The sequence below is a fragment of the Nerophis lumbriciformis genome, linkage group LG21 (assembly GCF_033978685.3).
Source record: "Nerophis lumbriciformis linkage group LG21, RoL_Nlum_v2.1, whole genome shotgun sequence".
NCBI classification, from domain to species: Eukaryota; Metazoa; Chordata; class Actinopteri; order Syngnathiformes; family Syngnathidae; genus Nerophis; species Nerophis lumbriciformis.
The window spans coordinates 35,183,245-35,207,500 of NC_084568.2; the positions used below are offsets into that span (position 1 = coordinate 35,183,245).

Genomic DNA, 24,256 nt, shown 5'->3' on the forward strand with positions numbered 1-24,256 from the left:
CATAAAAGAAGCAAACTTCATGAATATTTTTTGTGACCAACAAGTATGTGCTCCAATCACTACATCACAAAAAAATAAGAGTTGTAGAAATGATTGGAAACTCAAAACAGCCATGACATGATGTTCTTTACAAGTGTATGTAAACTTTTGACCACGACTGTATTTATATACAGTACCCACTAAATTTTGGAAGAAAAAACATATTTCCATATATAAGCCGCACCAGACTATAAGCCGTAGATATGAAATTAGTTATTTACTCATACGTATTGTGTAAATGTTTATTTACATGCCTGTCTGTAACGCGGCAGTAAAACGGCTCATCAAACAAAACAGAAGTCATCATCATGGACACACTAGCTGCCAGAAGCTAGCTCTCCAATCAGTTAAACAGACTTGGTGACCTTTTGGTGAGTTTACTGAGGAATTTGTGAAACCGGAACAATACAAAAATAATGCCATTGTAAGTTAATAATACCAACACAAAACCATGTTCGCAAATTAGCTAATGCTAAAGATGCTAGGCAAAAACTGGACAGAACTGAACAGAACTCCTCCACTTGGGGCAGGGTCTCCTCCCCAACCCGGAGATGGCACTCCACCCTTTTCCGGGCGAGAACCATGGACTCGGACTTGGAGGTGCTGATTCTCATCCCAGTCGCTTCACACTCGGCTGCGAACCGATCCAGCGAGAGCTGAAGATCCTGGCCAGATGAAGCCATCAGGACCACATCATCTGCAAAAAGCAGAGACCTAATCCTGCAGCCACCAAACCAGATCCCCTCAACGCCTTGACTGCGCCTAGGAATTCTGTCCATAAAAGTTATGAACAGAATCGGTGACAAAGGGCAGCCTTGGCGGAGTCCAACCCTCACTGGAAACGTGTCCGACTTACTGCCGGCAATGCGGACCAAGCTCTGACACTGATCATACAGGGAGCGGACTGCCACAATCAGACAGTCCGATACCCCATACTCTCTGAGCACTCCCCACAGGACTTCCCGAGGGACACGGTCGAATGCCTTCTCCAAGTCCACAAAGCACATGTAGACTGGTTGGGCAAACTCCCATGCACCCTCAAGGACCCTGCCGAGAGTATAGAGCTGGTCCACAGTTCCACGACCAGGACGAAAAGCACACTGTTCCTCCTGAATCCGAGGTTCGACTATCCGGCGTAGCCTCCTCTCCAGTACACCTGAATAGACCTTACCGGGAAGGCTGAGGAGTGTGATCCCACGATAGTTAGAACACACCCTCCGGTTCCCCTTCTTAAAGAGAGGAACCACCACCCCGGTCTGCCAATCCAGAGGTACCGCCCCCGATGTCCACGCGATGCTGCAGAGTCTTGTCAACCAAGACAGCCCCACAGCATCCAGAGCCTTAAGGAACTCCGGGCGGATCTCATCCACCCCCGGGGCCTTGCCACTGAGGAGCTTTTTAACTACCTCAGCAACCTCAGCCCCAGAAATAGAACAGCCCACCACAGACTCCCCAGGCACTGCTTCCTCATAGGAAGACGTGTTGGTGGGATTGAGGAGGTCTTCGAAGTATTCTCTCCACCGATCCACAACATCCGCAGTCGAGGTCAGCAGAACACCATCCTCGCCATACACGGTGTTGACATTGCACTGCTTCCCCTTCCTGAGGTGGCGGATGGTGGTCCAGAATCGCTTCGAAGCCGTCCGGAAGTCGTTTTCCATGGCTTCCCCGAACTCCTCCCATGTCCGAGTTTTTGCCTCCGCAACCGCTGAAGCCGCACATCGCTTGGCCTGTCGGTACCTGTCCGATGCCTCAGGAGTCCTATGAGCCAAAAGAATCCGATAGAACTCCTTCTTCAGCTTGACGGCATCCCTCACCGCCGGTGTCGCTGGGGGCTCGCTCAGGACACGTTGGGAAGACTATGTCTCCCGGCTGGCCTGGGAATGCCTCGGGATCCCCCGGGAAGAGCTGGACGAAGTGGCTGGGGAGAGGGAAGTCTGGGCTTCCCTGCTTAGGCTGCTGCCCCCGCGACCCGACCTCGGATAAGCGGAAGAAGATGGATGGATGGATGGATAAAGATGCTAGCTTGGTTTTTATTATGAAAGCATTTTCTAGAATGCATCGAAACACTCCTAAAGACATCGCACGGGACGGTTTAGTAAGTAAGAATTGTTTTAGGTGCATTGTAAAACTTGAATGAATCCAGACGAGTAGAAACGCTAGAAGATTGAAGGGCAATTGTACTTCCGGTTGAAAGCTCGAGTCTAAACAGGAGGGCAATGCAGCACCTGCAGTGAGTGAACTTGTCCAAAATACGGGGCCATAGCGCACACCCATTCAGTGTCTTTTCCCTAAATTAGCCACACCATCTTATAAGCTGCAGGGTTCAATGCACAGGAAGAAAGTAGTGGCTTTTAGTCAGAAAATTACGGTAATTAATTAAAAAGTGTACTAAACTGCATTATTAAAATATTGGTACTTTTTTTTTTTTTCCCATATCATGATGGCGCGGTATTGTGATGGTATTGGTAATAAGAGACATCAGCATGTTGCGAGTCAACAAGTGGCTTGCTCTGTTGCTCGGGCCCTAATAATAATAATAATAATAATAATAAACACAGCAAATTCAATAAGGCCTAAGCAGCTTTTGCTGCTCCGGCCCCAACTATGGGCTACTTTTTTTTCTTTTTTTTTTAAGAAATTGCAACAGCAAATGGTTTTAGGATGCATGTGCATGTACGAGCCAGTCGGCCCCACAACAAGAGGATAGAGGAAAAAAAGGGACCTTGTTGACCCCAACTTTGAACTACGACTGAATTTAAAAATCGGCGGGTAAGCTGATGTTACTAAGGCCAGATACGTCACTAAAGTCTCAAAAAAATAAATAAATAAAAAGACTTGTTTGGAGAAAGTGTGTAAATAGGCAAGATTCGTTTAGAAATATCCATCCATTTTTCTACCGCTTGTCCCTTTTGGGCATACTGGAGTCTATCTCAGATATTAGCGCTATGTCTCCATGGTTTGACTTCACATTTTCCGGACTAATTCGGATCCCAAACACACAAAAACCCAGTGCCAAGAAATAAGTTCGTTTTGCATAATAGAACCTTTAAGTCAAGCTGTCGCCTCGATGAAGAGGAGCTCTGCTTCGGGAAATGAGAACATAAAAAAAGGCTGTGCCATGCGAATAAAAACACCCATGTACGACATAAAGTAGTATTCGCGCTGATAAAAAAAAAATCTATTTTTATGCAGAGTCTGAATCGATTGGAGGTTGTAGATGTGTACCTATTGTTGTGGCCGGGTGAATCTATAGAAAGTTCATTTCCAATCGTGTCTGGGGGAAAAACAAAAAAAACATTGTGGTGATGACTTTAAGATACAAGATTGAAGATACACTGGGTGCAAGTTCAACATATAAATGGTGATACTTTTGGGAAGTGTGGGGTGTGGTTTCATTTGCAAATCTGGCAGACACTCAAAAGTGACTGTGGAGCAAAGTTTATAGGAAATTTACATCAAATCATACCCAATGTTTATAATTTAGACCTCAAAGAAGTGTTTTCAATGTACAAAACCCAAAACAGCAAGGCTGAAAACCAACATTGAATGCCCGTGACCTTGGATCACTCAGGTGGTACTCCATCAAAAAGCGACATCAGTGTGTAAAGGATATCACCACAAGGGCTCAGGAACACTTCAGAAAACCACTGTCAGTACCTACAGTTGATCGCTACATCTGTTAGTGCAAGTTAAAACTCTACTATGCAAAGCGAAAACCATTTATCAACAACACCCAGAAACGCCGCCGGCTTCGCTGGGCCCGAGCTCATCTAAGATGGATTAATGCAAAGTGGAAAAGTGTTCTGTGGTCTTACGAGTCCACATTTCAAATTGTTTATGGAAACTGTGGACGTTGTGTCCTCCGGACCAAAGAGGAAAATAACCTTCCGGATTATTCAAGGCGCAAAGTGGAAAAGGCAGCATATGTGATGGTACAGGGGTGTATTAGTGCCCAAGACATGGGTAACTTACACATCTGTGAAGGCACCATTAATGCTGAAAGGTACATACAGGTTTTGGAGCAACACATGTTGCCATCCAAGCAACGTTATCATGGACGTCCCTGCTTATTTCTGCAAGACAATGCCAAGCCACGTGTTACAACAGCGTGGCTTCATTGTAAAAGAGTGAAAAGCTTAAAAAATGTTTAAGCTAGTTTAAGTTCCCAAACGTTTACTGAGTGTTGTTAAAAGGAAAGGCCATGTAACACAGTGGTAAAAATGCCTCTGTGACAACTTTTGTGCAATGGGTTGCTGCCATTAAATTGTAAGTTAATGATTATTTCTCAGTTTCTCAGTTCGAAAATTAAATTTCTTATCTTTGCAGTAGGGATGTCCGATAATGGCTTTTTGCCGATATCCCAATATTGTCCAACTCTTTAATTACCGATACCAATATCAACCGATAACGATATATACAGTCGTGGAATTAACACATTATTATGCTTAATTTGGACAACCAGGTATGGTGAAGATAAGGTACTGTAAAAAAAATAAAATAAAAAATAAAATAAGATAAATAAATTAAAAACATTTTCTTGAATAAATAAGAAAGTAAAACAATATAAAAACAGTTACATAGAAACTAGTAATTAATGAAAATTAGTAAAATTAATTGTTAAAGGTTAGTACTATTAGTGGAGCAGCAGCACGCTTACGGACTGTATCCCTTGCAGACTGTATTGATATATATTGATATATAATGTAGGAACCACAATATTAATAACAGAAAGAAACAACACTTTTGTGTGAATGAGTGTAAATGGGGGAGGGAGGCTTTTTGGGTTGGTGCAGTAATTCTAGGTGTATCTTGTATCTTAATAAAAAATTAAAAATAAATAAATAAATAAAAAAAATTAAAAAACGATACCGATAAAAAAACAAAAAACGATACCAATATTTTCCGATATTACATTTTAACGCATTTATCGGACATCTCTACTTTGCAGTCTATTCAATTGAATATAAGTTGAAAAGGATTTGCAAACGATTGTATTCTATTTTTATTTACCATTTACACAACGTGACAACTTCACTGGTTTTGGGGATTGTAGAGTCAAATCATCATCCTGTAGGTCACCACTATATGAATAATTATTGCTTTATTTTCCGTTTTTCCAGGTCTGATACACACTACTGTATCTATTTCCTCCCACATGCTCACATTCTGACAGCGCCTGACTGAAGTGCCATCGCTGCTCCCAGCGCCATGCCTTCCTTATTTAGGTCCCCATCCAGTCTGCGGGCTAGAAATCTACACTCGCTATGTTCCCGCCGCCCTCCTTCCAATCACTCCATCACTGAGAGGAAGGCATGTACTGTCATACCATCTCATACTCTCCAGAGCGTGCCTATTATTGTCACACATAAACGCCTAACGTACACACCCGACCACCAATATCAGACGCTTAGCCATCACTTACTGGCCACATCATTAGGTACACCTACCTAGTCTGTATCTATAAAACTATCAACATTCAGGGGCGTCACTTCCGATACGATCCCTATATTGGAGCCTCGAGTATTGGCCGATACCGATATCATCACGAATGGTCGTACATACTTTTTGTTAATTTGTAGTGTGGAACGTTCGAAAATATTTAAAATTAGTCAAACAGAAAATAGTATGAATAAAAAAAACAAACAAACACTAACCTTATGTGAGACGTATGCGAGACGTCTTTAAATTGAAGTACAGTAGATACATTTGCTTTCTGTTAACAACTAGTGGTCCCATTAATTCATAGATTAATCATTTAATGATGCGGACACGTTTGTTACTTGTTACTTTCTAATACGCTGACTTTGTATGTGTAACTACAATTATTTGGTAATTGTTTATATTGACAAATGTGCTGTTTTAAACTGCAATATCCATGGACACTTAGTCTAGCTTGTGTGCTACTGTGTGCTTAGCTGTTGTGTAGCTGCTAGCTAATAGCAGCCTATAGCCAACCACAGGGGTTCTTAACCAACTTTTCCACTACTGGGGAAAATATTAACCCTAAATCAGTAATCTTACTCTTGATTTTAGTCGTGTTCAATAATTCCGTCTAAATAAATTCAAACTTTGTCGCACTTTTCATACAAATAAAATGTAAAACAAAAGTAACTAACATACTTACAGTTGACAACCTTGTCAAATGACATGAAAGCATGTGTTAATCACAAAGATTATTATTGTTTTAACCAAAACTTTAGGCTTAGGTCAGGCTGATTAGAAAAATAAATACGAACCAAATATACTGCATAAGAAGGGAATTGTAAGTAATTGACGACAAATACATTTAACTACAAATATGTTATAAAATAAAATAAACAAAACAAAACAAATGACTGTCAATAGATTTAAAGTGCAAAATAAAATACAGCTTCACCATTTTTGTCATATTTTTTGCCCTGAAGAAACTTTTCTATAACTTTAACTCAAGACTTGGTTGTGTCAATACTGCCACAAGTGGTGGAAAAGTGTATTACAACTGAGTCCTACTGAGGCCCAGACGGATCACAGCTGAGAAACACATTTTAAGAAACACTAGCCTAATATGTTTATTTTTTCTATTCACAAATAAACAAGCTGCTTGTATCGGACATATCAATATTGTGTTCTGCTAATATCGGACTGATATCCGATATCAATGATCAAAAATGATGCTTTTACAAAAGATAATACCTCAAACCTTTGATTGGTCACCAGATTTAGTTTTATCTTTGCAATTGTCTATTTTTTGCATAGCATGCCACTCCTTACTGCTATTAAAAACACCCGTCAATTTTATTATTAGTTACTATTGTTGTTAATAACAAGAGCAAAATCATTATCATCATTATCATCATTTAATCAGAATTTGCATCTTCCTGCTCCTTATCGAACGCACGCCATTTAGTTTTTTTGTTTCTTTATATTACTATTGTTTTTTGCTTTTTTTGTTTTGTTTGTTGTGTTTGAAAAAAAGTTAGTAATGTACAAATGAAGCTATGATAACTAATGCCAATGATAAAAATAATGAAATGAATAACTATAAAAAAAATAATGAAATTAATAACTATAAAATAATACAAATCACCATCTTGAACTCAAACTTGTAATACATAATTCACCCTTACACAATATCCTACCTTAATACCCTACTGTGCAATATTACCCTTCGAGTGCAATATACGTCCGACACTGAGTGTCATTACTTTATTACTCCGGTACTCTTGTTTTGTTCTGTATATTGTACAGTATTGTACAGTATTTTGCATATTGTTTTTATTGGATAGTAGTCTGTGTCAGAATAATTGTATCTAAGTTATCACAAAACTTTGTGTTGCCATGAGTTCCCGGCGAGAAGACAAAAGCTGTCTTTTTCTTACCAAGAAGAAGGCTTGTAAAACTCCACTGTGTAGGATGGGAAACAACATGAAGGTGTTCTGTTTCTTTGATGTATTGTTATCCACAGAAAGATTGTGTCCTGCCCCGAGAACTACAAAGCGGAGAGGAAGCAGGACCATACTCCCCTCCAGGCGAACTTTTCTTTGAACTGTCTTAATCAAAGGCATTGGCTGTTTACGACCCCCCTCCCTTAGAAACAGCTGTTGCCATATAATCAGGGAAAGTCCAAATAAAAGAGGATATTTCGTCAGAGCGTGGTGACACTGTGCAAGGGTACAGGTGTACGCGTTTCTCCTCACTGAGCCAAATTTAATTCTGTCTCTGTTTGATTCCTTGCTTCTTGTCTTGTTTAATAGATGTCATCAGTGTTAGAACCTGACAGTCTGTTTATTTCAATTCTTATTTTCTATCTTTATTACTTCTTGTGTGTGATTTATTTTATTCCATTTTTGTTTCTACTACCGCACCTTAAATTGGAGTCCTTAATCTGGTTATATGCAAGTATAATGACAATACAGTCCATTCTATTCTATTCTAAATTAAATATCATATTTACATATTTTTAAATATTAATGGACAAAACATTTTGTTTTTAACTCAAACCCGAGGTGAATATTTTGTGAGTACCGTTTGTTTATTTGGGATTAGAGAGATTATAACAGTTTCAACACAGATAAAGGGACAAATGAGTGTATTCACCATCGAGCTATAATACACTATATTGCCAAAAGTATTTGGCCACCTGCCTTTACTCACATATGAAGTTGAAGTGCCATCCCATGGAATTGTCCAAAATGTTTTGGTATCCTGGAGCATTCAAATTTCCTTTCACTGTAACTAAGGGGACAACCCCACACCATAATTCCTCCTCCACCAAATGTCCCAATCTGCACAATGCGGTCCGAAATGTAGCGTTCTCCTGGCAACCTCCAAACCCAGACTGGTCCATCAGATTGCCAGATGGAAAAGCGTGATTCATCAGTCCAGAGAAGGCGTCTCCACTGCTCTAGAGTCCAGTGGCGACGTGCTTTACACCACTGCATCCCACACTTTGCATTGGACTTGGTGATGTATGGCTTAGACGCAGCTGCTCGGCCATGGAAACCCATTCCATGAAGCTCTCTGCGTACTGTACGTGGGCTAATTGGAAGGTCACATGAAGTTTGGAGCTCTGTAGCAACTGACTGTGCAGAAAGTCTTTGCACTATGCGGACCTCTGTCAGTTTACGTGGCCTACCACTTGGTGGCTGAGTTGCTGTTGTTCCCAAATTCTTCACTTTTCTTATAATAAAGTTGACTTTGGAATATTTAGGGGCGAAGAAACTTCACGACTGGATTTGTTGCACAGGTGGCATCCTATGACGCTGGAAATCACTGAGAGCAGCCCATTCTTTCACAAATGTTTGTACAAACAGTCTCCATGCCTAAAAGCTTGATTTTATACCATACTTGCCAACCCTCCCGGGTTTTCCGGGAGACTCCCGAAATTCAGCGCCTCTCCCGAAAACCTCCCGAAATTCAGGCGGAGCTGGAGGGGGCGTGGCCTCCAGTTCCGCTTTCCCACAATATAAAGAACGTCTACAGTAAAGCAGTCCGTCTGCCGTAAACAGCAATGTTGTGACACTCTTAAACAGGACAATACTGCCATCTAGTGCATTTGATGAAAGCACTTTTGTGCGTGCCACACAGCAATGCATAATCAGAGAGGGTGTTCAGCATGATTAGAAAGATAGTGACAGAGAATAGAACAGGGATGGACAATTCAACCCTTAACTCAACAATGAGTAGATGAGTGTTATGTGTGTGTATATGTGTAAATAAATGAACACTGAAATTCAAGTATTTCTTTTATTTATATATATATATATATATATATATATATATATATATATATATATATATATATATATATATATATATATATATACATATACATATATATATATATATATATATATATATATATATATATATATAGCTAGAATTCACTGAATGTCAATTATTTCTTATATATATATATATATATATATATATATATATATATATCTCCATCCATCCATCCATTTTCTACCGCTTATTCCCTTCGGGGTCGCGGGGATATATATATATATATATATATATATATATATATATATGAAATACTTGACTTGGTGAATTCTAGCTGTAAATATACTCCTCCCCTCTTAACCACGCCCCCAACCACGCCCCCCGCACCCACCCCCCACCCCCCGAAATTGGAGGTCTCAAGGTTGGCAAGTATGTTTTATACACCGGGCCAAGTGATTAGGACAGCTGATGCTCATCATTTGAATGGGTGACCAAATACTTTTGGCAATATAGTGTATGTTGTAAAAAGTAGCATCAATAATATTTAATCATACAAAAGAGTTTTGACACAAAATGATTAGTGTCAAATAAGACAAATTACAAATCCTTCCCTGATCCTATTTATGGGCTCCTCAATGCTCTTCATTAAAAAAGAAACACAGCTGCTTCTTCTGTTATCAGATGTCTATTCTCCACCACCCTCTGCTTCCATGGCGTCACTTTGACGAAGCGCCGCCGCCGTCGACAGACTTGCGTATGTGCTACCCGAGGTGGGACTGTGACTCACAAAGCCGCTGCTGCAGGAAGAAACCCACACCAGGGAGCACGGCGGTGAGCAAACGCGCATATCTCGCCTCCTTAAGTAGACGACCGGCAGACGTTTCATCTCCTCGCTTGTAAAGCCACTCCTGCTGGGGCGGGGGGGCGGTCATGTAAACACTTGTAGGGACAAGAGTCACACTTGGCGGGTCGTTGAGGTCAAGTGTGAGTCACACACTCTGACATCATGGCTGGGCGACGGTCAAAGTGGGTCAAAGTGGGGCAGGGTGAGAAGTCAGCTGTCAACCTCTGCTGTTGTTGTTGTGTTGTGTTTAGGGACAGTCACTTCATGTGGGTAAGATAGAGCAGTGGTCCCCAACCACCGGCCCGTGACGCATATGCTACCGGGCCGCACAGCAACATTAATCATACTTGCCAACCATCCCGGATTTTCCGGGAGACTCCCGAAATTCAGCGCTTCTCCCGAAAACCTCCCGGGACAAATTTTCTCCCGAAATTCAGGCGGACCGGAGTGACGTGTCGACAGCCTGTTTTCACGTCCGCTTTCCCACAATATAAACAGCGTGCCTGCCCAATCACGTTATAACTGTAGAATGATCGAGGGCGAGTTCTTGGTTTCTTATGTGGGTTTATTGTTAGGCAGTTTCATTAACGTCTTCCCAGCGCGGCAACAACAGCAGTCACGTTTTCGTCTACCGTAAAGCAGTTTGTCTGCCGTAAACAGCAATGTTGTGACACTCTTAAACAGGGCAATACTGCCATCTACTGTACATGCATATGTGACATTAACATCTAGGGCTTTTAGAGAGTGCAGTGCACAGCTGCGCACAGAACAAGGAGACGAAGCAGAATGCATCATCAGAGGGTGTTCAGCATGGTTAGTAAATAGTGACAGAGAATAGAACAAGGATGGACAATTCAACCCTTAACTCAACAATGAGTAGATGAGTGTTATGTGTGTGTATATGTGTAAATAAATGAACACTGAAATTCAAGTATTTCTCTTATTTATATATATATATATATATATATATATATATATATATATATATAGCTAGAATTCACTGAAAGTCAAGTATTTCTTATATATATATATATATATATATATATATATATATATATGAAGTACTTGACTTGGTGAATTCTAGCTGTAAATATACTCCTCCCCTCTTAACCACGCCCCCAACCACGCCCCCACCCCGACCACGCCCCCCCACCTCCTGAAATCGGAGGTCTCAAGGTTGGCAAGTATGACATTAATTGTGTGTATGCTCCAAAGCATTCACACAAGTAATAAGGTTTTCTACACCAAAATTAATCCATTTTTATTCAACTTCTTCTTGTCAAGACGAGGTTTTCGCAAATTACTGCGAGGATTGTTTTCCCAGGACGCAAACGGACTACTCTGGACAAGGCGTGCAGGTAAAGACGTGATTTAATCTTGACTCAAAAAGTGAAAACAAAAAGGCGCACAAGGCGAAGGCACCACTTAGCGCAGGATACAAAGACTAACACTTAGGCAGAACTATGGACATGAAACAAAAAACTATGTGGCATGAATAAACAAAACTTTCTTGGCATAGCATGAAGCGAACAATCGCATGAAAACAAGCATGAATCTGTGGCATGAAACAAGCATGAAACAAACAATACAGAGCAAGAAAAGAACAACAGAGAAATGTCGCCAGGCCGACTAACTGGCAACGACAGGCTTAAATAGTCTCTTTGATTAGAGCCAGGTGCGTGTGTCACATGAGGCAGGTGAAACCAATCAGTCGCCATGGTGATCAAACAAGGGAGCGCAAAAACAGGAACTATTGGAGTCTTAAACAAACAGAAAATGACAAAAAACATGATCCAGACCACAGATCATGACACTTCTTCTTCTTCGTCTTCTCCAGATTTTGGCGTGCTCTACCATCCACTTTTTTCATCCGATTCAAACCATTCCAATCGCGGGCTTTCCGTTGACATATTCCCAAAATTCCAAGAATTCAAGGTTTTCCGGAACATTTTTCCCCATTCAAAATTAATTGGCCATTTTTCAAACTTCCACCATTTACACATTTTTTCAACCCGATTCAAACCATTCCACCTTCAACATATTCCACTCATCCTGGACATTGCAACTATCATTTTTTCAAGTTAAAAAAAAAAAATTCCAGGAATTCCCAGAATTCCAGTTTTGACCCTTTTTTTTGGCGACTACTCCTTCCACGTTTTTCAACCCATTTCAAATTCCAGGAATTCCTTAATACCATTTCGCAATTAAGGATGTTACTACTTCAACATGTCTTGACCGATTTGAAACATTCCAACACCAACCATTTCAACTCATTCCGAAAATTCAATTTTTTTTGCATTTTCCAAAAAATTCCCTCTTTTCCCGAAATCCCAAAATTTCCATGAAATACCCATTGAAAAGAATGGAACATTTTTCAAAGTTCCACAACTCCCACTGAAACTGTTTCAACTTTAAATTATTCAGCCTGTTCAAGAATTGTGTGCTCCCTTTCAAAAACTGTAAAAAATAAAATTCCCGGATTTCCAAGAATTCTCCGTTTTTAGGGACATTGTCCCCATTCCAAATGAATTATCCATTTTTCACTCTTTCACAATTCCAACATTTTTCAACCTATTCAAAATATTCCACCTTCAACATATTCCACTCATCCTGGACATTGAAACCATAATTTTGTCAAGTTAAAAATGTTTTTTCCAGGAATTCCCAGGATTCCAGTTTTTTTCAAAGCCTTTTTTGACCCTTTTTTCTGGCCACTACTCCTTCCACATTTTTCAACCCATTTCAAATTCCAGGAATTTCTTAATACCATTTCTCAATTAAAGATGTTACTACTTCAACACGTCTTGACCGATTTGAAAACTTCCAACACCAACCATTTCAACTCTTTCCGAAGATTACATTTTTTTTTGCATTTTCCAAAGAATTCCCTCTTTTCCCAAAATCCCCAAATTTCCATGAAATTCCCATTGAAAAGAATGGAACCATTTTCAAAGTTCCGCAACTCCCACTGAAACTGTTTCAACTTTAAATTATTCAGCCTGTTCAAGAATTGTGTGCTCCCTTTCAAAAACTGTAAAAATAAAAATCCCGGATTTCCAAGAATTCTCCGTTTTTAGGGACATTGTCCCCATTCAAAACGAATTATCCATTTTTCACTCTTTCACAATTCCAACATTTTTCAACCTATTCAAAATATTCCACCTTCAACATATTCCACTCATCCTGGACATTGAAACCATCATTTTTTCAAGTTAATTTTTTTTTCTTCCAGGAATTCCCAGAATTTTTCAAAGCCTTTTTTGACCCTTTTTTCTGGTGACTACTCCTTCCACATTTTTCAACCCATTTCAAATTCCAGGAATTCCTTAATACCATTTCTCAATTAAAGATGTTACTACTTCAACATTTATCGACCAATTTGAAAAATTCCAACACCAACCATTTCAACTCATTCCGAAAATTCTATTTTTTTTGACAACAGAGATGGCAAGAATGTGTGGATATCCTGCGACACTCAAAGCAGATGCATTTCCAACGATAAAGTCAAAGAAATCTGCCGCCAGACCCCCATTGAATCTGCCGGAGTGTGTGAGCAATTCAGGGACAAAGGACCTCGGTAGCACGGCAAGCAATGGCGGCAGTTTGTTCCCGCAGACGAGCAAGCTAAACCCCCTGGATGTCTTGGTGACATCAACTTCAAAACTGGACAGATCAGCTTTCAGGAAAAGAGCGCGGATGAGGGTATGTCTACAGAATATATTAATTGATGAAAACTGGGCTGTCTGCACTCTCAAAGTGCATGTTGTTGCCAAATGTATTTCATATGCTGTAAACCTAGTTCATAGTTGTTAGTTTCCTTTAATGCCAAACAAACACATACCAATCGTTGGTTAGAAGGCGATCGCCGAATTCGTCCTCGCTTTCTCCCGTGTCGCTGGCTGTTGTGTCGTTTTCGTCGATTTCGCTTGCATACGGTTCAAACCGATATGGCTCAATAGCTTCAGTTTCTTCTTCAATTTCGGTTTCGCTACCTGCCTCCACACTACAACCATCCGTTTCAATACATGCGTAATCTGTTGAATCGCTTAAGCCGCTGAAATGTGAGTCTGAATCCGAGCTAATGTTGCTATAGCTTGCTGTTCTTTCCGCCATGTTTGTTTGTGTTGGCATCACTATGTGACGTCACAGGAAAATGGACGGGTGTATATAACGATGGTTAAAATCAGGCACTTTGAAGCTTTTTTTCGGGATATTGCGTGATGGGTAAAATTTTTTAAAAAACTTCGAAAAATATAATAAGCCACTGGGAACTGATTTTTAATGGTTTTAACAATTCTGAAATTGTGATAATGTTCCCCTTTAAGTTGGAGCCCCTAATCTCATTGTATGCAAATATAATGACAATAAAGTCCATTCTATTCTATTCTAAAAGGTTGAAAAACACTGAACTAGACAAAAGAGGAGCAGTTGGAACCACCCGACCGACTGCCGCCTCAACGGCCCCGAAAAGGAAAACCATCCAGGAGCATCCATGGACCAAATCGATGCACAGAGGCTCTCAATCTGGAGCCCGGGGTCTGCGTGGAGCATTTTCTCTCCCCACAGAACACACTCGACATGTCTAAACAGGCAAAGATCCATAATGCATTTCTTTCCTGCACACTTTCCCTGATTCCTGCAGAGCGAGCCAGCAAAGGCACCTCTGGCAGAGAGTTGGGGAAGGAGAAACAAGACAAAGACGGCGATATCGACAGAAAATGGCCAACTGCAACGCCAAACATTGTCTACAGCACGACTGGGAAGATCAATGGTTCCTCGCAGGTGTTTTTTAGAAAGCCTGTATAACAAGCGCAGTCAATAATTCACCAGAAGGCGCCGGAGGAATTAGGAGAATTAAGAACAACAGTAAAATAGCTTCTACCAATCAGGGGAGGGAATTGACTCTAATCAGAGGTAACGTGTGGAAGCGATGGACTGCCAGGTCTGCAGGCAACAATATGACAAACGTGAATAGAAGGGCGTGGGTGCAGCCTGTAATTGACGCTAATACCAGTAAAATACAGCTAATGCTGCATCGGGGTTGAAAGGTCTCCAACATGCGTGCGTGTAATGCGGCTTAAATACATTCTGTGAGCACCTGGCTGGGGATGGAATGGAAATGTGCAAGCCGTTATAGTCGCACCCAGGGGTCGGCAACCCAAAACGCTGAAAGAGCCATATTGGACCAAAAATTAAAAAAATACTAATATGTCTGCAGCCGCAAAAAATGAAAAGCCATATAATAGTGTTGTGTCTATATTACCTATATTAGCCTACTATCAAAATGACTTTAAAAGTCTTATATAAGTGTTATAATGAAGGCAACATATGATGTAAGTGTCTATATTAGCTATAATAGTCTACTATTAAAATGACTTTAAAAGTCTTATAATGAAGGCAATACAGTGTCTATATTAGCTATAATAGCCTACTATCAAAATGACTTTAAAAGTCTTATATAAGTGTTATAATGAAGGCAACACATGATGTAAGTGTCTATATTAGCTATAATAGTCTACTATTAAAATGACTTTAAAAGTCTTATAATGAAGGCAATACAGTGTCTATATTAGCTATAATAGCCTACTATCAAAATGACTTTAAAAGTCTTATATAAGTGTTATAATGAAGGCAACACATGATGTAAGTGTCTATATTAGCTATATTAGCCTACTATCAAAATGACTTTAAAAGTCTTACATGAGTCTTATAATGAAGGCAACACATGATTAAGTGTCTATATTATCTACATTAGCCTACTATCAAAATGACTTTAAAAGTCTTATATAAGTGTTATAATAAGGACAACACTTGATGTAAGTGTCTATATTACCTATACTAGCCTACTATCAAAATGACTTAAAAGTCTTATATAAGTGTTATAATGAAGGCAACACATGATGTAAGTGTCTATTTTAGCTACATTAGCCTACTATCAAAATGACTTTAAAAGTCTTATATAAGTGTTTTAATAAGGCCAACACTTGATGTAAGTGTCTATATTACCTATACTAGCCTACTATCATAATGACTTAAAAGTCTTATATAAGTGTTATAATGAAGGCAACACATGATGTAAGTGTCTATATAATCTACATTAGCCTACTATCAAAATGACTTTAAAAGTCTTATATAAGTGTTATAATAAGGACAACACTTGATGTAAGTGTCTATATTACCTATACTAGCCTACTATCAAAATGACTTGAACGTCTTATATAAGTGTTATAATGAAGACAACATATGAAGTAAGTGTCTATATTAGCCTACTATCAAAATGACTTTAAATGTCTTATATAAGTCTTATAATGAAGGCAACACATGATGCAAGTGTCTATGTTAGCTATATTAGCCTACTATCAAAATGACTTTAAAAGTCTTACATAAGTCTTATAATGAAGGCAACACATGATGTAAGTGTCTATATTAGCTATATTAGCCTACTATCAAAATGACTTTAAAAGTCTTATATAAATGTTACAATAAGGACAACACTTGATGTAAGTGTCTATATTACCTATACTAGCCTACTATCAAAATGACTTAAGTCTTATATAAGTGTTATAATGAAAACAACACATGATGTAAGTGTCTGTATTAGCTACATTAGCCTACTATCAAAATGACTTTAAAAGTCTTATATACATGTTATAATGAAGGCAACACATGATGTAAGTGTCTATATTAGCTATATTAGCCTACTATCAAAATTACTTTAAAAGTCTTATATAAGTGTTACAATAAGGACACCACTTGATGTAAGTGTCTATATTACCTATACTAGCCTACTATCAAAATGACTTAAGTCTTATATAAGTGTTATAATGAAAACAACACATGGTGTAAGTGTCTATATTAGCTACATTAGCCTACTATCAAAATGACTTTAAAAGTCTTATATAAGTGTTATAATGAAGGCAACACATGATGTAAGTGTCTATGTTATCTACATCAGTCTACCATCAAAATGACTTTAAAAGTCTTACATAAGTCTTATAATGAAGGCAACACTTGACTTAAGTGTCTATATTAGCTAAAATAGCCTACTATCAAAATTACTGTGTCGCGGGCTGAAGCAAATCTTCGTTGATAGAAATGTTGAAATGTAATATCTTTACTGGAAATGATTGGCTTTTAATGGCCAAAAGGTATAGATGTATGTGTCCAAGTTTAAGGAAACAAACTGATGGATTTATTACAATCTTTGCAAGCTGGGTAACGTTTGCTGTGGTCTGGAACAACATGGCACACACACACAACTATCAGGAATGCAGCCAATATTACATACAGATAATGTGCCATGGGACATGCAAATATGAATTAAATACACAGAGGACATAAGTAAAGGACAATAAATTAGCTCAAATATACCTACAAACGAGGCATAATGATGCAATATGTACATATATACAGCTAGCCCAAATAGCATGTTAGCATTGATTAGCTTGCAGTCATGGATTGACCAAATACGCCTGATAAGCACTCCAGCAAATCAATAAACTCAACAAAGCTCATCTTTGTGCATTCACACAGCATACAAAGTTTGGTGGACAAATTGAGACAAAGAAGGAGTGGCATAAAACACGTTTTTCTGTGGCAGCATCTGAGAAAGTTGTACATGCAAACAAACTACGATGAGTTCAAGGATCGCTGAAATGAGTAGGACAAAACGGTGCTTGCCAAATACTCTCATCAGTGAAGCATGTTTCATGTAAACGGTGGGATTTCTAACAATTAGGAAGGTTTATGTCATGTTTGTTCTCCTACAGAAAATATATTAAAACAAACAAAAAAATGTTTTTCTTCATCTTTTTCCATTTTCACACATCTCTGAATCCCCGGTCTAACCAGTGATGGAGCAGGAAGGGGCGAGCTAGGTATATGCTTGCGGTAAATTGTTCTATAAAGTACCCATAATTAATGTAAAATAATGTTAATTAACTTCATTCATTAATATTTTACAGGCGCTAAAAATACAGCCATTGGTTTTGGTGCAAATAGTTTCTGCTTATTCCAAAGCTAAAAAAATGTGTTCGAGGGTGGAAAGCTGACTGCATGTAAAGTAAATAATATTGCTAATAATATGATTGGATATTAAGAGTATGTGAAAGATGACCTCCTTAAAGTTCTGTAATCAGCAATATCACACAGCTAAATTGCGCCAAACATGGATAAGTGTGGAGAATATTTTGCATTTTTTTCCCATCTTGCTTTGTAGTGGATTTAATAATTATAGTAATTATTACTATTTATTATAGTAATAAATAGTAATTTTGATTTTTTTTTTTATGGTGAATGGACATTTTTTATAATGTCTACAAAGTTCAGTGACCAGGTTGTGTTATTTGTTACCAAGTCTGTTGACATTTTGTGTTGGATTTTATAATTTTTTTTTGGCACCATGACTAGGGAAGGTTGTTTGCAATGGGTCATATGCTGGGCACATATAATTTCACAGCATAATTAATGGTCATTGACATGAATTACTTGGGCTATTAACTGGATAGCGACATTATAGCAGTATCAAATTTGCCAGACTAATAAAGTCAATGCAATTATTGAACTCATTACGTCTCGTAGCCAATTTAGAAATGTTGGTGTGCCGCTTGCGGGCCGTAGTTTAGGCACCCCCGGCTTAATTTGTAACTCTCCTTGACACTTGGCAAAGCGACTTTATAGTTGATGTTACTTTTCTCAAGACTGTAGAAAGTTTGGTCCAGCAATGCCCATAAAAGACCTACAAGGTGACAGTATCGCTATGTAAACAACTTCCTGTTGTAACCCCGTTATAGGACTGTCAGGCATCCTCAAAGTATCAGTGGTTTTACTTTATTCTAACTTCCTTTAGTAATTGTTATCGTCATCATCTTGGGTATGGCTGTGAAAAAAGTAAAACAATGTTTCTCAAAAACTAGGGGTGTCTGATCAGCTATTGATATTGGTCTGTTATCAACAAGTATCAGCTTGGAGCTAAAATCTCCAATATAAGTGTTCCGATACAAGCAATGCTTGTGCAAAGTTGGTCGCCAGTTTATAGCTCAATGTCTTCCCATGAGATCTTGCATTTTTGTATAGTAATGTACTAAAAGGAAACATGGTAGGCGAGGCTACTAAGATTTAGCAGCTACACAACAGCTAAGCACACAATAGTGCACAAGCTATATATAAATAATAAGTGTCCCTAATTAAACCTATCTTGCAGCATACAAAAGCATGTTTGTCACAGGAAAATTGTCAGAATAATTGTATGTAAGTTATCATAAAACTTACTGATTCCATGAGTTCCCGGCGAGCGGACAAAAGCTGTCTTTGATCTTACCAAGCAAAAGGCTTGTAAAACTGCACTGTGTACGATGGGAAGCGACATGAAGGTGTCGGTTTCTTTGATCTATTGTAATCCACAGGATTGTCTTGACCCGATATATACAAAGCGGAGAGGAAGCAGGACCTGACGCAAGCTCTAGGCATCTTTTCTTTGAACTGTTTTGTGACCGAAGGCAACGGCTATTTACAACCCCCTCTCCCCTTAGAAACAGCTGTTGCCATGTAATCAGGGTAAGTCCAAATAAAAGAGGAGGCGTACAATCATTTCGTCAGAGCGTGGTGGAAGACTGTACAAGAGTACAGCCCAGACGTTTCTCCTCATTGAGCTAAATTGAATCATGTCTCTGTTTAATTCCTTGTTTCTTCTCTGTTTAATAGATGTTATCGGTGTTTGAACCTGACAAAAATACCTTACCACCCCACTTCAATTAAAACGACAGCATAAGTCTGTAATAATCAAAATAACCGTATTTTCCAGACCATGAGCCGCACCCACTAAATTTTCAAAGAAAACAAGATTTGTTCATATATCAGCCGCATGAGACTATAAGCCGCATATATATTATAGCTCAATGTCTTCCCATGAGATCTTGCATTTTTTGTTAACTAATGTACTAAAAGGAAACATGGTAGGCTAGGCTACTAAGATTTAGCAGCTACACAACAGCTAAGCACACAATAGCGCACAAGCTATATATAAGTAGTAAGTGTCCCTAATTAAACCTATCTTGCAGTCCACAAAAGCATGTTTGTCAAAGGAAAATTGTCAGAATAATTGTATGTAAGTTATCATAAAACTTACTGATTCCATGAGTTCCCGGCGAGCGGACAAAAGCTGTCTTTGATCTTACCAAGCAAAAGGCTTGTAAAACTGCACTGTGTACGATGGGAAGCGACATGAAGGTGTCGGTTTCTTTGATCTATTGTAATCCACAGGAAGATCTTGTCTTGACCCGAGATATACAAAGCGGAGAGGAAGCAGGACCTGACGCAAGCTCCAGGCATCTTTTCTTTGAACTGTTTTGTGACCGAAGGCAACGGCTGTTTACGACCCCCTCTCCCCTTAGAAACAGCTGTTGCCATGTAATCAGGGTAAGTCCAAATAAAAGAGGAGGCTTACAATCATTTCGTCAGAGCGTGGTGGAAGACCGTACAAGAGTACAGCTCAGATATTTCTCCTCATTGAGCTAAATTGAATCCTGTCTCTGTTTAATTCCTTGCTTCTTGTCTGTTTAAAGGATGTCATCGGTGTTTGAACATGACAAAAATACCTTACCACCCCCACTTCAATTAAGACGACAGCATAAGTCTGTAATAATCAAAATAAATGTATTTTCCGGACCACTAAATTTTCAAAGAAAACAAGATTTGTTCATATATTAGCCGCATGAGACTATAAGCTGCATATATATTATAGCTCAATGTCTTCCCATGAGATCTTGCATTTTTGTATAGTAATGTACTAAAAGGAAACATGGTAGGCTAGGCTACTAAGATTTAGCAGCTACACAACAGCTAAGCACACAATAGCGCACAAGCTATATATAAGTAGTAAGTGTCCCTAATTAAACCTATCTTGCAGTCCACAAAAGCATGTTTGTCAAAAGAAAATTGTCAGAATAATTGTATGTAAGTTATCACAAAACTTACTGATTCCATGAGTTCCCGGCGAGAGGACAAAAGCTGTCTTTGATCTTACCAAGCAAAAGGCTTGTAAAACTGCACTGTGTACGATGGGGAGCGACATGAAGGTGTCGGTTTCTTTGATCTATTGTAATCCACAGGAAGATCTTGTCTTGACCCGAGATCTACAAAGCGGAGAGGAAGCAGGACCTGATGCAAGCTCCAGGCATCTTCTCTTTGAACTGTTTTGTGACCTATGTCAACGGCTGTTTACGACCCCCTCTCCCCTTAGAAACAGGTGTTGCCATGTAATCAGGGAAAGTCCAAATAAAAGAGGAGGCGTGCAATCATTTCGTCAGAGCGTGGTGGAAGACTGTACAAGAGTACAGCCCAGACGTTTCTCCTCATTGAGCTAAATTGAATCCTGTCTCTGTTTAATTCCTTGCTTCTTGTCTGTTTAATAGATATCATCGGTGTTTGAACATGACAAAAATACCTTACCACCCCCACTTCAATTAAAACGACAGCATAAGTCTGTAATAATCAAAATAACCGTATTTTCCGGACCACTAAATTTTCAAAGAAAACAAGATTTGTGCATATATCAGCCGCATGAGACTATAAGCCGCAATAGCTCAATGTCTTCCCATGAGATCTTGCATTGTTTGTTAACTAATGTACTAAAATGAAACTTGGTAGGGGAGGCTACTAAAAGTTAGCAGCTACACAACAGCTAAGCACACAATAGCGCTCAAGCTATATATAAGTAGTAAGTGTCCCTAATTAAACCATCTTGCAGTCTACAAAAGCATGTTTGTCAAAAGAAAACACAACTTTACCAACTCACTTCAATTAAAAAAACAGCATAATATGTAATAATCAAAAGTACCATATTTTTCGGACCATGAGCCGCACCCACTAAAAAAACAAAAAAAAAAACATATTTGTTTATATATTAGCCGCAGATACATACGGGGACGTGAAATTATATTTACATGCAAAGATTTTGTAAACATTAAATTGTTTCCAAACAGTGTTTTTAATAAGGTTCAAGATGTTTGTCAGGATTCGTAATCCTTGTTCTTTGTAGACACTTTGAGTAAAAACAGTTCCTTAAAGTGAATTATTTTAGTACATTGACTTCTTTGCTTAATTAATTTATAATTTTTGCCGTTAGCGATGAAAACTCCAAAGATTAGACGCACCTCTGTATAAGACGCAGGGTTCAAAGCTTAGGGAAAAAAAGTATCAATAAGGAAAATGTGGTACTGTATGTACTATGACTCGCGCTGATATTGCATCGAACTCATATCGCCAATACTCAAAGTTTCAATTTAGTATTGTATCGTAAGCAGTGTTGGGACTAACGCGTTACAAAGTAACGCGTTACTGTAACGCCGTTAGATTCGGCGGTAACTAGTAATCTAACGCGTTATTTTTTTATATTCAGTAATTCAGTTACCGTTACTACATGATGCGTTACTGCGTTATTTTACGTTACTTTTTTTGTAGTATAAAGTGTGTTTTATCGGAGGGCTGCTGTGTCATCGTTCTGATTCTTCTTGTGTCACAAGCCGGAGAAGAGAGAGAGACATGCGCTCTGTGTGAGTGTGGGGAGGGAGAGGGGGGGGGCGTGTCTGATCATGGCGGAGCCAGAAGTCGAGTTTGCTAACATGGAGATATTTTCACTACTTTTCTTTTGTTGAGCACAAAGAAAATAACAATTTAGTTAAATGTAAATTGTGCTTTGGATCAAAGATCCCATCTACTGCCCAAAACAGCAATTCAAATCTGCTGAAACAAGCTACATAGCAACATGCTTCGACGAAGCTAGTAAAGAGAGACAGAGACTCCAATGACACTTCACCACGTAAGGATTAACTCTGCCTCTGCTCATCTTTCAGAACTGAAGGTACACACACTCTGTCAATCATAAAGAGGGATGCTAGTGGGCCAGGCCAATCTTTCCTTATCTCTAAACTAAAACTGGGGAAATGTGTCGAGTGTTCTGGGCTTCAGACATGATTTTGTGTCAGAATTTCTTGAGGAAAAAATGCCTGGTTAGGCTTTGTGTATGTAGTGTGTGCCTTTCTTGCTTTACATCTATGCTGTTATTATGCTGTTTGTTACTTATGTATGTTATGTTGCAGCTATTTAAAATAGTTTTGTCAATTTGTTCTGGCCAGAAACAAATTGGCCTTTGTAACATATCTTTGTCTTTGTGTGTTGTATGTAGACCACATTGCTTAGCAGAGTTCAGTGATACAAATGTATGTCAAGTTGATCAACATATTGTATTATTCTCCAGTGCAATAACAGTACTGAAATAAAGGCTAAAAGGGCATTAATTGGAGCTTTAAAAAAAAAAGAAGAAAAAAAGAACTAAATAGTTACTTTTCACAGTAACGCATTACTTTTTGGTGTAAGTAACTGAGTTAGTAACTGAGTTACTTTTGAAATGAAGTAACTAGTAACTATAACTAGTTACTGTTTTTCAGTAACTAACCCAACACTGATCGTAAGTGAAACAGTTGCATCAGGACACTCCTATGATAAAGAGTTATTACATGTAATTCAACAGTTTTTGATTGTGTTAAGGATTTGGGTCTTTACTATTTTCCTTGTCCAAAGCAGGTTAATCTCCAACCATGAACAAAACAAAAAGACCTGCATCAGTCAGTCAACGACAAAGCGCAGCAACATCTCACTGCAGGGTCTTTGAATCAAACGTGAAGACTTCAGGCCTACCTTGTCCGCAGGTTCCCCGGACTGGGTGGCCCGTCGTAAACGGACAGGATGTCAAAGTCCTCCTCCAGGGCGAAGCCGAGAAACACCAGCTGTATCCGATTGTGCTCGGCCGCTACAATCACCCACGTGCAGTTGGCGTAATTGGGATAGCCGTACGGGTAGCCGGGGCTTTCTATCGTCCCGTTGGGACTGTGTAGTGTGTAACTGCAGTTCTGACCTGGGGGGGGACAAAAAGGACAAAGTGCATTCATTTAATGGAGAACTGTATACATTTAAACAAAGGTTGTAACATAAAAGCCAGCATGTGTGATGGTATGGGGGTGTATTAGTGGCCAAAAACATGGGTAACTTACACATCTGTGAAGGCACCATTAATGCTGAAAGGTACATACAGGTTTTGGAGCAACATATGTTGCCATCCAAGCAACGCTATCATGGACGCCCCTGCTTATTACAGCAAGACAATGCCAA

The 24,256-nt window shown here is 39.0% G+C and overlaps 1 protein-coding gene across 1 annotated transcript in view; it reads right to left on the reverse strand.

Annotated features, from left to right (window-relative positions):
- Nucleotides 1-24,256, reverse strand: part of csmd2 (CUB and Sushi multiple domains 2) — an 828,472-nt gene that overhangs the window by 722,950 nt on the left and 81,266 nt on the right. Inside the window, exon 2 of the mRNA XM_061982429.2 lies at nt 23,786-24,002. Within this exon, the coding sequence (XP_061838413.2) occupies nt 23,786-24,002 (217 nt within the window). The remainder of the gene's footprint in view (nt 1-23,785; nt 24,003-24,256) is intronic.